The following is a 12,715-nucleotide window of genomic DNA, read 5'->3' on the forward strand; positions in this document are numbered from 1 at the left end:
AGATAATAATGAGTGAATTTGAAAAAAGAGAAAAATCTTGCGCAACCCAGACTTCTCCTGTATGGCCAAGACATCGACATGATCTGCGCCTCCCTAACGAGAACATTCAAGAAGCCTTTTTCCACTTTTTATGGAGGCTGTTGTCGTCAATTGATCCCAAAAATTTTTTTTATAAAGTTTAAAATTAACGTGATGTCAAATAAAGTGGCAAATTGGAGTGGGACAGACAGGATGTGCCAGCAGTGCATTGGATGGACGAACAAACAAACGGTCTACCAAAGAATGTGATATGTGTTTCATGCTCGACGTGCAAGATGCTTCTCACGTTTATTGCCGTTTAATCAATTAATCTATTCTTCCATAATTAAATTAAATAAATTTCTGATTAAAGTCCAACAAGCATCAAATGCAATAACCCAATCTTCTGAATGCGACGATTTTAACCTTTCTGCCACCGAATTTTTGGTGATTGATGGTTAAAACTTTTGTGAAGATTTCAAATGAAAAATTGAGGTGAAAATAGCGCCACTCCTTACTTATTGTGTATATATAATTCCTCGCTTCTGCTAAAATTACGATTTTGGGCAAATTTTGAATTACAACCTACCCTTATTTTTTTTTCTAAAGATTAAGAAAAAAGGAAAAAAAAATAGAGGTAAATTGATTAATTTTTTTCTTTTTTTTTATCTTATTTATAAAAATAAGGGCAAGTTGAGATTTACAAATTTATAATAAGTTGAGCAATATTTTGAAGAACATCATTACATGTGGGGATACTATGAAATTAATCTTAAGATTGCTTAATAAGCCACTAGGCTCTATGCTGGTAACCATTTTTCCTTCAGAATGAGGGCGCATGTTTGAGCTACAAACCTTGTGTTAACAGTCTTCATTTTCTTCGTAGATATAATAGAATCTTAATAAAAAAAAAAAAGAATATGGGTTCTACTATAATAAAACTGGTATAAATTAGTGTAAGGACTTGTTTGTTAAAATCTCAAGTCTGAAATTTTATTCATTTTTTTTTTAAACTTACATGTTTGTTTATTGTAACTTATTTCTAATTTTTAAATATTTTTATCTGAATAGAAAAAGTAAATTTTTATGACTTTTATTTTAATGAAAAAATGTGTGCATAAAAAGTAAATATTATATTCTAAAAATATCTCTATTAAATATACTTATTTCTTAAACTATAAAATCTAATCTTTTTTATTTTTTACTTATAAAAACATAAATGTCAAATAACCATGTTTAATTTTTTTTATTTGCTAAAACAAACAAAATGCCACTTATATTCAGATATTAAAAAGAGAAAAACAAACATATCATTCAAATATTTATTTTCAGACTCATTTAGACTTACAAAAAAAAAATTAGACTTGTTAAAATTTAAGAAACAAACGCTACCAAAGTAAATTTCTAATTATAAATATATTAGATTTCTAATTGCATGAACTAAAAATTGACATGATATCTGAAAAAGTCATTCTTGCTAGAGGAAGTTTTAATTTTTCCTTGGTTACTAATTTCAAAGTCCAAGTCTTTTTTTTTTTTTTTTTTTTGGTGACTAAATTATTCTAATTTCTGAAAATTCATAAATTTATTGCGAATTCCTTAATGGTGTTGATGGTTGGTTGTCCATTATTCTTCCTGCTAATCCATTGCCCGTGCATGGCTATCAATGTAAATCACCAACTTACTTACCTAATTGGTCAGAACTCATTCAAACTCCCTTAAATTTAACATCCAGCCCTAATTTGCAACCACTCCTCCTGCTCATCATGCAGAGCTGTTACACTACCCGCACAAAGGTTTCTCATAATTATGAATCTTAAGATCATGAATTGACCTTGCATACTTTCACTAATAAGCTTAACCCCAAGGTATCCGACTGCATGATTATTCAACGGTCCATCCTGAAGAGCACTTCTACATCATCTTGCTCGTTTCCACTCTTTTTAGTCTTGTCCACAAACAATAATTCACAGCCTATCTAAGATCATTTCCTGATTCTCATTCCCACGTGATTAAAAAACAAACCCATCACATCATACACAATGTCCAAACCCCTTACTTGTTTGACTCAAAAACCCCTTTTGATTTTTAAGACGCAACGTATTTTATTAGTAAAGCATCGACTAACTCACCAGTTAATCCCCAGTTTCTAATTCTACTCACTTCTGGAAGAATGTCAAGGTGCTTTAGCTTCACCGAAGCCAAGAACTGGTGCTTGAAGTCCTGTTTCAAAAGACTGGGATTCCGATCCTCAGTCACTGATCTTCAAGACGGCAGTGTCATGCACTGTTGGGTCCCCAAGACCCGAAACGACTCAAAACCGGATCTTGTCCTGATCCATGGGCTCGGCGCCAACGCATTGTGGCAATGGACTAACATAATCCCACACATGATTCACTACTTCAACGTGTACGTCCCAGACTTGCTCTTTTTTGGCGACTCGTTCACGACTCGACCTGAGCGTTCCGAGTCGTTCCAAGCTGAGTGCGTGATGAGAGTCATGGAGGCTCACTCGGTGAAGAAACTCAGCCTGGTGGGCTTGAGCTATGGTGGGTTTGTTGGGTACAGCATGGCTGCTCAGTTTAAGGAGAAGATTGAGAAGGTGGTGATATGCTGCTCTGGGGTGTGCTTAGAGGAGCAGGATTTGAGAGACAGGATGTTTAAAGTTTCTGATTTGGAAGAGGCTTCAAAGATTTTAGTGCCACAGTCGCCAGGAAAGCTTAAAGAATTGATGCGTTACACTTTCTTTAAGCGGCCTCCTTTGAGCTTGGTGCCATCGTGCTTGCTCTCCGATTACATTGATGTATGAGTAAATGTTTTTCTTTTCCTGGTTTCAACTGTTGTTGATCACACGACCAAACATTTAAGCATTATGTTTAAAAGAACTATTTGGTTGGTTACTTGGGCAGGCAATGTGTACAGAGTATTTAGAAGAGAAGAGGGAATTGGTAAGAGCCATACCCAAAGATAGAAAGATCTCAAACATTGACAAGATTACCCAGGTAGATTTCCCTTCTATCTATGATTATATAGTTAGAATTAATTAATTAATCTACCAGAGTTGATTTCTCTTCTAAGCAAATGGCTTCACTTTCAATGGTAGCCCACTTTGATACTCTGGGGAGAGCATGATCAAATATTTCCATTAGAGTTGGGTCGAAGGCTGAAAAGGTAAAATCTCCATATCCAACAATGAACAGTGCATTCCTTATTTTGAACAAGTCACTTGGTCATCTCGTCTGAGCCTAGATTGTTGTTGAAACGCAGCCATTTGGGTGATAATGCTCAGCTCATAGTGATCAAGAAAGCAGGGCATGCTTTCAATTATGAGAAGCCAAAGGAGTTTTACAAGCACTTAAAATCCTTTCTACTTGATTCGCAGCCATCTCCTCTTCCTCCCAGCAACCAATCCGCAAATGCTTAGCTACTGTACTGATTCTGGATCGATAATGTATTTTCTCATATCTCTAACTTTAATTAATTAATTAATTAATTAAAAAGGCAGAGATGTGGTCAAGACCATTGAATAGACTTCTCAGTGATGTCTCTGTTGAGGCCGTCTGTCTGGCGCCGGCCACATGTGTGGCTTCTGTTTTGATTACGCACAGGTTTTTGAGTCCATGCGTAACAGGTTAATGGTTCTACCTGTCAAAACATTTTCCAGAAATGGATTTCAGCCACTAATGCTCCGTTTGTGCGCAGTACTGTCATAATGTATGTGGCTGTTGTGTGTGATTTTTCAATGCTTCCATCCAAGAAAAGATTCTTTAACGATGTGAAGTATTTGGCTGTTCCAGAAGATAAAGCAGAGTCGACTTTTCAGGAGCATGTAGAACCTTTAATCAAACTATATTATATATCTGTTATACATTAAATAAAAGATTAAAACTTGTCAAGACCTTTAAAACACACTATATATGTAAGCGATTAAGCAGTTCTAATTCACCCATTAAAGACTAAAACTTGTCACCTTTAAAACACATTATAATTTAAATCTAAAATTAGCATAAGAACCTAACCTAAGCTTCTAATTCCCCATTAAAATTTGTCAAAAGACAGACACCAACATAGTGTAACAAGTTTCTGTCAGCAACCAGAGGGAATGACATACGGAGGAACAGAATATTGGAGATTCATGATGTACCAAAGCAAGGGGAACCAAATAAGCAAAAGTGCAAATAATTTGGCTAGAAATAATCCCCAAAAGCATCTGGGTTTGTTATATGCCTCCAGAACAAAGCCGTCAAGAAATAGACCCGAAGATCTCAACCCTTGCAGCCGAAAGGGGAGGCAGCAATATTAGATACCATCTCACGTAACAAGAAATCAGACAAAAAACCAAAAACGCACACGCAGCAGAAAGCAGAAGGTGTTGAAACTTCAAAATGTTGACGAACAAGTGCTGGTATAAATAAACGACGAGTCTCAAAACCCTAAAATTGCCTGAGCTGGCTTTACTTTGTAGTTGGGCTTGGGCTATCCTTTGGGCTGAAGGATAACTTAAGTCCTGCATGTGGGTAGGTACAACTTTTTTGGATTGGAATTGTTATTTATATTTACATGTATACTACGATCTGAAATCCGTTGGAAGTCCATATATATACACCTCATAAATTTGTTGAACAAATATTTACTCCCGCAATTGATAAAGAGATAATCTATCCCATATAAGAAAAATTACATTCTTAATGAATAAATGATGAATCAGCCGAAACGTTGTTGTTAAATGAGACAGATTGGAGCAATTGAATATATAAAGATGGTCCCCGTGTTGTCTAATTTCCATTTTGATGGCCATATAAGTCAGAATTTAGCTCATTAGATTTTCTACATCCATTTTCTTATAGTCAAGTCAAATAATGCCACTAGACTTGTGAATGCTTTCATAACTTTCACGAAATTTTGTGCTTCATCGCATAAAAGGTGCATATCAACCGAGAAAAATAATTAATTTATATTGATTTTGTTTCACATGTTTATGGGTGCGTGTGTGATTAAAGTTGGACAGTTAGAAGCACTAAAGTATTTAATAAACATTAAACACTAACTACTGTAATTTAAAAGATATATTGATATGATTTTTCACTTATATAATGAAAAATCTATTATATCTTTAATAATTTTATCAAAATTATTATTTAAAATTTACACTTACTATATATTACTAACTTTTGTTTCTAGTTACAATTTTTTTTTCACAACAATAACTTAAAAGTTATAATACCTCAATTTCAAACACACCCTGTATCCAATTATATTAATACATTCTACGTAAAATCCACCAAATATCTCAAATAAAAATCAAAATAAAAAGTAAAAACCACCCAAATTTTCAATACCAAAAACTCTAGCATGCTAATTTATGGGTTTTCTATTTATTTAATTGACAATCCGGATTCTGGGGATATTATTAATTTTATTATTTCGAAGAGCCCGAAAACTCATAAAGTTTAAACTCATTTGCGCAGCTGCCATGGCATTGGCGCCCTTCTTGCTTGAAAAATCCTCGAATTACAATAAAAATCAAATTCTTCATCTACAAACAGACAGTGGTGTCTTTTGTGCAAGTTGAAGGATAACAATATACATCAGGTCCCTAATTCACTTTCATAAAAGAAATCAAACAATATCAAACACCATAACCTAATCAATCAAATAAAAATTTACAGAAGGGGAAACTCTAATCTTTTCTTTTTATTTTCTGTTTTTTCTCTTATCCTTGTTCCTCTTGACAAATTCCAAACTTCTGCAGAACTCTTGATGAGGATTACTTGAACAGCCAATTGTCCGTAATTTTTTCATTTTTTTTCCTTCCTTTGGTTGGTCTAGTCAGAAATTGGCATCCCATTATTTCAGGTATATACTGCATCTGGCAGCGATTTGGTTTAAAAGGTTTTTATCCCCTAAATCTAACAACAACACAAGATATATCATCTTTGCTCTCTCTTTTCAATGCTTCAGCTGTTAATTGTTTGGCTGCCTTCTGTGGGTCTTTGAACTTTCTTGCAATATCCACAGCCTCTTGATTGCTCATCACCTGGTTTATTTCCACAAGAAAATGAATTCATAACGTAATTTGCAAGCACGGGTATGCAATAGTTACACTGATGCAAGAAGAGATAAAAAGTTGAGGAAAAAATTAACTTACCTTCCAAAGACCATCACTTGCAAGGACTAGGACGTCACTACGGCCGTCTAAGATAGTATTTTGTATGTCAGGATCTGATCGCAAATGTGATTTAAGGCTCTTGTCTCCAAAGGCACGAGAAACTGCCAGCTGCCCATTAACTCGAGGGACATCACCTGATAAAAAGATGCAAAGACAGCAGAATTAACTATATGTAAACTGTAGCCCAATTGCCAATCTTGTCTGATCAATGCAAGAACACCAATAAAGAATTCGGTGTTGAGAGTTCAGCATAAGGAGGACACCAGAGAAAATGTACAGTTCTTCTGTTAAAGCAACAGCTTTGCAAAATATAATGCAGCAAATCAACTAAGGAAAAATCATCACTTAATCTGCAAAAATCAAGGAGAGAAAATCTTTGATGTCTGATAAATGGGGACACATTCAAAGGTTTTCATGGGTGTGCACGGGCATGTATGGAAGTAGAGGCACCAGTTAGCCACTAAACGGAAGTGAAAAGCATACCATCATCTATAATTTGGCCATAGTCTATTTGAGGGCATTTACTTCAAGTTCATCCCAGATATAGACATCACAATCACTTACAGAAAAGGACAAACCAAATCGATATTTCCTACCAAAATAACTTGATACTCTGACAGGTGGAATTTCATGAACCAAAAAAAAGTAAGTCTGAAAAGTATGAAACAAGGAAAATGCTCAGCAGAATTACACTTGTTTTTTTTTAAAGACCGTGCATGGGTGTGTATGGAAGAAGAGGCACCAGTTAGTCACTAAACAGAAGTGAAAAGCATACCATCATCTATAATTTGGCCATAGTCTATTTGAGGGCATTTACTTCAAGTCATCCCAGATATAGACATCACAATCGCTTGTGGAAAAGGACAAATCAAATCGATGATTCCCACCAAAATAACTTGATACTCTGATGGGTGGAATTGAACACCAAAAAAAAAAAAAAAAGTAAGTCTGAAAAGTATGAAACAAGGAAAATGCCCAGTCGAATTACATTTTTTTTTTAACCTCGATCCACATATTGATTAAGTACTAACTCAGACATACTAATTTGTGGTGATCATTATGATGGCTGCAATTTTCAGAGGCATTTTAAGAGATTCTGCCAAATGGCATGTAACAATTCCTCCTAATGCCAAAGACTCCCAAAATACAAATCTGTCTTCAAAGATTTGTATACTGAAGAGCATATGTAGTTTCCTACATATTCTTCTAAATTTCCTTGTGATCTTATGAAATAATTAAGTATTCCATGGTATATCCAGACAGAGCTGTCCTTGTGACCTATAAATTCAAGAAGCCAGTATTCATTTAGGTTGCTCTTATTAAAACTAATGAAGCAGGGATACTCATTCAATCTCCTAGCGTTAAACACATTGACAGGCCTTCAAAGATCTCAGCCAAAAGCCCAAAATTCAGCAAGACGTATGAATAACATAAACAGAAATAGAAAACAGCAAGAGAGTGCTTCTCAAAAATGCACAAGAGCATAATCCTAAGTTTCATAATGAAAAGTTGGAAATCAATGAAGTTGTCTTTCAAAACAAAGAAAAATTGTCACTCCTAAAAGCAAAATATTTCAGCACTTGATATATAATAAAAGACTGCATGGACTGCTAACTATCTCTGATGAACTACTCCAATCCAAATGTTGCCTAGATTATTGCTAAGCTGACAATTCATTAAACAACAAATCTGGAAGATGGGAATGAGCTTATAGAAATTTCAAAAATAGTCTGAATCCAAGTAATTTTAACCAATGTAAAATGTTGCATAAACTAGAAAATGAGTCAAGTAAAATGAGGATACAAGCAAAAAGAGGATCGACAATATTTTCTAAAAATCATCAACTTTAGTCTACATGAATTCCAGAAGAATATATTTTAGTCAATAACAATAAGTAATGAACTTTCAAAACCATGTCTGTAGTGAAAACCTGGCATATTAGAGACAAAGCCGCCTTTATCCTCAATGCTCCCTCGTTCAGTGTTCGGCTCATGGTCTGTAGTCATCTGTACTGCAACGCCAGCCGTTGAAAGAACTGCTCGAGAATCTCCAACGTTGGCTACCCATAACCTTTGACCATTTATCAAAATTGCAGTAACAGCAGTGGATCCACCCCGGCCCAAGTCAGAGCTGTGTGAGAGAATTGCTTGGTCTGTCTTCTCATAAGCTTTAGAGATAGATCTCTGGGGGTCAACCCAAAACTCTTCCTAGAATGTTAAAACGTGAAATTTCAGAAAAAAATAATCCGTAACTAAAACTCGACCTTAAAGTGTAGTTATCCATCACAATTCAAAGCAAGATCCTACCTCCTTTAGGATGTTGGAAAACAAATGCTTTTGTAGGTAGGCAGGCACAGTTTCTCCCAAATGGCCGTCATAAATAGCAAACAACCCTAATTCATGACCTTGAAGTTGCACAAATTTTGCAACATGATAATCCTCCATGGGATGATTAGCTTTCCCTTTTACCAAGCTGAAACCAAACTTGACTAATCCAACATTGCTTCTCCCCTTACCAGTAGATGACGAGCGTCCTCCCACAAGCTATATGGCAGAAATATGAATAAAAATATTTAACATAGTCTAGAAGAGGGGAGAAAAAGTAATTTCAATTTTAACCACCTGCATCAGACAGCTGCAATAACATTGTGCAAATGGAAAAGTAATATCAAATATAACACCCCAAGCATACAAAGAAATGAATTTAACTCCGCATCTCTTTATTTCTTAATGACTGGATTTTTCTAGCAAATTTCAGAACATGGTAGACGGGTTAAGAAATGGTCAATAGAAGAATTTAAATCTTCGTACTTCAGAGCAAATCCATTATTCACTTAACTCACTATATTCAGACCAAACAGAGAAGCTTGTTAGCAAAAAGTATGCTGTTGGTTCACTTAACATTGCGAACAAGGTTAAGCTAAACTATGATTACGATGACAAAGATAACATTTTAAATTTCAATAAAGTGTGCACCGAGCTTCAGTATCTCCAAGAACACAGCACACAAGTAGTTAAAAACCTCAAAGCAGATCAAACTTATCAAATAACCCAAATCTTAACCACCATAAGATCAATATAACCTAGTTAACCCCACCTCCAGCCCAAAAATTAAACTCAGCACGCACCACAAAGAATGATGATCAAATTACCTCAACATGCAAAAGACATAAATGGGATCAATTCTCACTTGAATCCAACAACTGAATTCAAAACCAATGAGAATTCTCAAAACCCTACTAAAATTGAGTATCACAATATATATATCCCTCCAAAATAATACCAACTGTAGCCCCAAAGTCAATTACCTAGCTTTAAAAAGGAAAAACAGAACAAAAACAGAAAATCAGCAAAGAATCAACCCAAAAAAAAAAAAAAAACTCACCTTCGAGTACGAAGCATTAAAGCAGCATAAGCTATCCATAAAATAAAAATTCAGCAAAGCAGTTCCAACTAATTCAACTAAAATTTCAACATCAAACTCTTGGTAAACAACTCTACTCCAAAATTTTAAATCAAGCCCAGCTCCCAGAATTCTCAATCTGCACCATCAAAATCAGATCCGATCATTAAGAAAAACCCTTTCAAGCATAACCCTAAAACCCTATAAATTCATAGACTAAAAGAAAGCAAAAGCAAAAACTGGGTGGTTGAGAATTACCTCTCGTTGATCAATTCAAAGCTAAAAATCAACTGATGCTCCTTGTTGGTGATCTTTGTTCCGTGGGGGGTTTTTGATGTTTCTTCTTCTTCCTCTTTTTTTTCTAATATAATTTGTGTTTATTAGTTTGTGCAAGCAATTGAATAAAGAGATAGATTATTATAAACAGAGATTAGAAAGGGGGGGAAAAAAAAAAAAGAGGGAGAGAGGAGAAGATTTGAAACCTTTTTGTAAAGGAGAAAAAATAAAAATTATTTTATGAACAAGATAAACAAATTAAAGAGAAAGAAGGAATCGAGAGAGTCGCTGGTTCTTGTGATGATTTCGTATTATAAGCGTTTTGGGAGTCTTCCCAGTGAGAAAAATTTTATACTAAAAAGAAAATTAAAATTAAAAATTAAAAAAAAAATGAAAAAGGCTGCCACAATACCAGACTTCTTTCGTGTTGACTTTGCTGCTGTACTTTCTATTCTTTAGTCTTTTTGTTTGCATTTGGCCCTTTATGTTTCCAATATTTACAACATACAACCCCATATTTTAATTTTTTTTCACTTTAATCCACTCGAGTCTCTACTGAACAGTCTGAACTTATTATTATTCTTTTTTTTTTTAACCTGAAACTAGTATTCCACTCAATTCTAAAACTGGATAATTTCAGATACAGCTGTCATAACATAATACGTCGTGGTATTACTGGACATTAAACTTATGACAAAATCTAGTTAATTTCTATAATATATTATTGTAGAGGCAAATCCCAAAATGAACTTGGATATAATAATGGGAATGATGGAATGTTAAAAAAATTAATGCATGAGTGAATCTATTCACATGCACGAAAAGAGAAGTGATTTTATCACCGATGTCTATAGTCCGAGCCTTTAACAAGTTTGATAATTAAATTTTATTCCTAAAAGGCAGGTGATTAACAATGAGAGAGAGAGAGAGAGAGAGAGAGAGAGGGGGGGGAGGCAATTAGAAATTGATTAATTTGTCAACACGAGTAGGATATTTTTGAACCGGGGCCATGTGGGTATTAGATACAAGGGTAAAAGCGACGACAAAGCATGCAGTGCTTGGCTAGCAAGTGTATTTCCTCCGAAGAAGAAGCATGCAGCTTCCTAATTCTGGTGTAATTGACAAAGCGGCTAGAGACATCAACATATTTGTTAAAAGAATTTTTTTTTTTTTTTTTATATCTTTGATAAATTAACAAACAGTCAAAATTTGAAAATAGAATAGAAATAATAAAAAGTATATCTCATGGCTCATGGTCACATGTATTCTTAAACTATCTCTACAGTGTTTATTACGTCATGCATTTTGACCACGACCAGCCAACAAACTTCATTGACTGGCCGGTTAATGTGTACATGCAGAAAGAGAAGATTTGACCCATAAAGCTCTATATATATATGTAAAATTGCGATTTTTGAGATTTGAGTGCAATGAATGTCGATATGAGACCAATTTCAATTTTGTTAGATTAGCTCTTTTTTTGGTCCATTTGGTCAGCATTAGCTATACTCTTTGCTATCAATCACACCGACCGTTTGATTTCTAAATTGGTATGTTTTGTTGTTCGAGGGAAGGAAAAGGATGGAATAAAGAAGACGAGTAAAAAGAAAAAAAAATCGACAAAGAAGCAACCAAGTCATAAAAACATGCTGAACAAATTTGAAAAGTGAACAGTACATTTCCTATTATTGGTTGAAAAACCTCATCTTTCCTGAAAACTTTCGTTGCTCATCCTGAAATTTATTTAATTTATTGGTTTTTGAATTTTTTTTTTTTTTTACCATACGATGATCCTAAGGCCATAAGAGTATGAAACCGTTTTCTAATTTTATAATATGTAATATCATTGTATGTTAGGTATTAAGAATAAATTAAGTATTTTTTAATATTAATTACACATCAAATTACTGTATTACAATAGATCATTACACTAATAATTTATAAATTAGATATATAATTGAGACTTACCTTATGAGTTTGAGTCCATGAAGAGTCGAACCCTTACGAAATTCACCGCTAGGCCAAAGACCCATTAGCAAGAACAAATTAAGTATTAAAAGAAAAGAAAGTCTATTTCTCATTTTCCCCTTCTTTAGTATGCTTTCCTTCAAATTTGCTCTTTTTCCTCTTACCCTTTAGTCTCACCAGCAACAATAAAAGCAGGCAGGTATGCGTAACATATTCTGTTCATGGCCCCGCCAAGATGGATATCGTTGCACAAAATTTGTTTGTTAGTAATACTACTCTTTTGCTTTTGGGTGCTTTTTTTTTTAATACTGATTACACATCATATTATTGTATTACATAAATATTTATAATTGTTATTATAGCAGAGATTACACTTATATTTACAGCATAACTGAGACTTACATTAGTACATTAAACTCTATAAATTACATGTTCAGATAAATAATCCTCACAGACAAAAGATGTCTTTACTCCACTCATATTTTATAAGAGATAAGAATTTATAAATATTTTAACCCCCAAAATAGCAGCTCAACCACTCAACCAAAGACCGCGTGGTTTTTGGGCTCGTTTTTAGGTCAACGAATTTGTTTGTAGGCTACATATTTGGTTCGTGCATTAAACTTCTGGCAGTGCCTATTATTATTACTAGTTGAATGAATCATATTGACAAATCTACAATCTTTGAAGTAATCAAAATATATCCAATACATTGCCAGTTTCCCCTTATTAATAAAAAGTCTGATGATGATCCACATGTCATATAAGGTAAGACTAGTGGACGAAAATTGAATTGGTCTAACAATTGGGGATTTTGTGGATGGAATGATGATGGATTGATGATAGCTTCTGCCGTTTTTGTGTGAGAAATCTCAAAAGCCC

General features: G+C 34.2%; 2 protein-coding genes across 4 annotated transcripts; one reads left to right on the forward strand and one right to left on the reverse strand.

Moving 5' to 3' along the window:
• The first annotated feature begins 1,908 nt into the window (after nt 1-1,908).
• On the forward strand, nt 1,909-4,463 carry LOC18042534 (uncharacterized hydrolase YugF). Of its 3 annotated transcripts, none has more exons than XM_006433916.2 (4): nt 1,909-2,821; nt 2,928-3,020; nt 3,122-3,189; nt 3,286-4,463. In XM_006433916.2, exons 1-4 carry the CDS (start codon nt 2,192-2,194, stop codon nt 3,440-3,442), a joined length of 948 nt encoding a protein of 315 aa, XP_006433979.1. In that variant the 5' UTR covers nt 1,909-2,191; the 3' UTR covers nt 3,443-4,463. The 3 variants fall into 3 exon arrangements, with proteins under 3 accessions (XP_006433979.1, XP_024040205.1, XP_024040204.1); XM_024184437.1 differs by having other exon boundaries at nt 3,097-3,189; nt 3,286-3,305; XM_024184436.1 differs by having other exon boundaries at nt 3,097-3,376.
• A 1,050-nt stretch (nt 4,464-5,513) lies between these two features.
• Nucleotides 5,514-10,241, reverse strand: LOC18042704 (probable protein phosphatase 2C 10). The gene is made up of 6 exons (XM_006433918.2): nt 9,848-10,241; nt 9,572-9,728; nt 8,494-8,730; nt 8,118-8,394; nt 6,167-6,321; nt 5,514-6,055 (listed from the first exon to the last, which is right to left on the reverse strand). Exons 2-6 carry the CDS (start codon nt 9,608-9,610, stop codon nt 5,915-5,917), a joined length of 849 nt encoding a protein of 282 aa, XP_006433981.1. The 5' UTR covers nt 9,611-9,728; nt 9,848-10,241; the 3' UTR covers nt 5,514-5,914.
• Nucleotides 10,242-12,715: the final 2,474 nt, after the last annotated feature.

This window comes from Citrus clementina, unplaced genomic scaffold (assembly GCF_000493195.1).
Source record: "Citrus clementina cultivar Clemenules unplaced genomic scaffold, Citrus_clementina_v1.0 scaffold_5, whole genome shotgun sequence".
NCBI classification, from domain to species: Eukaryota; Viridiplantae; Streptophyta; class Magnoliopsida; order Sapindales; family Rutaceae; genus Citrus; species Citrus x clementina.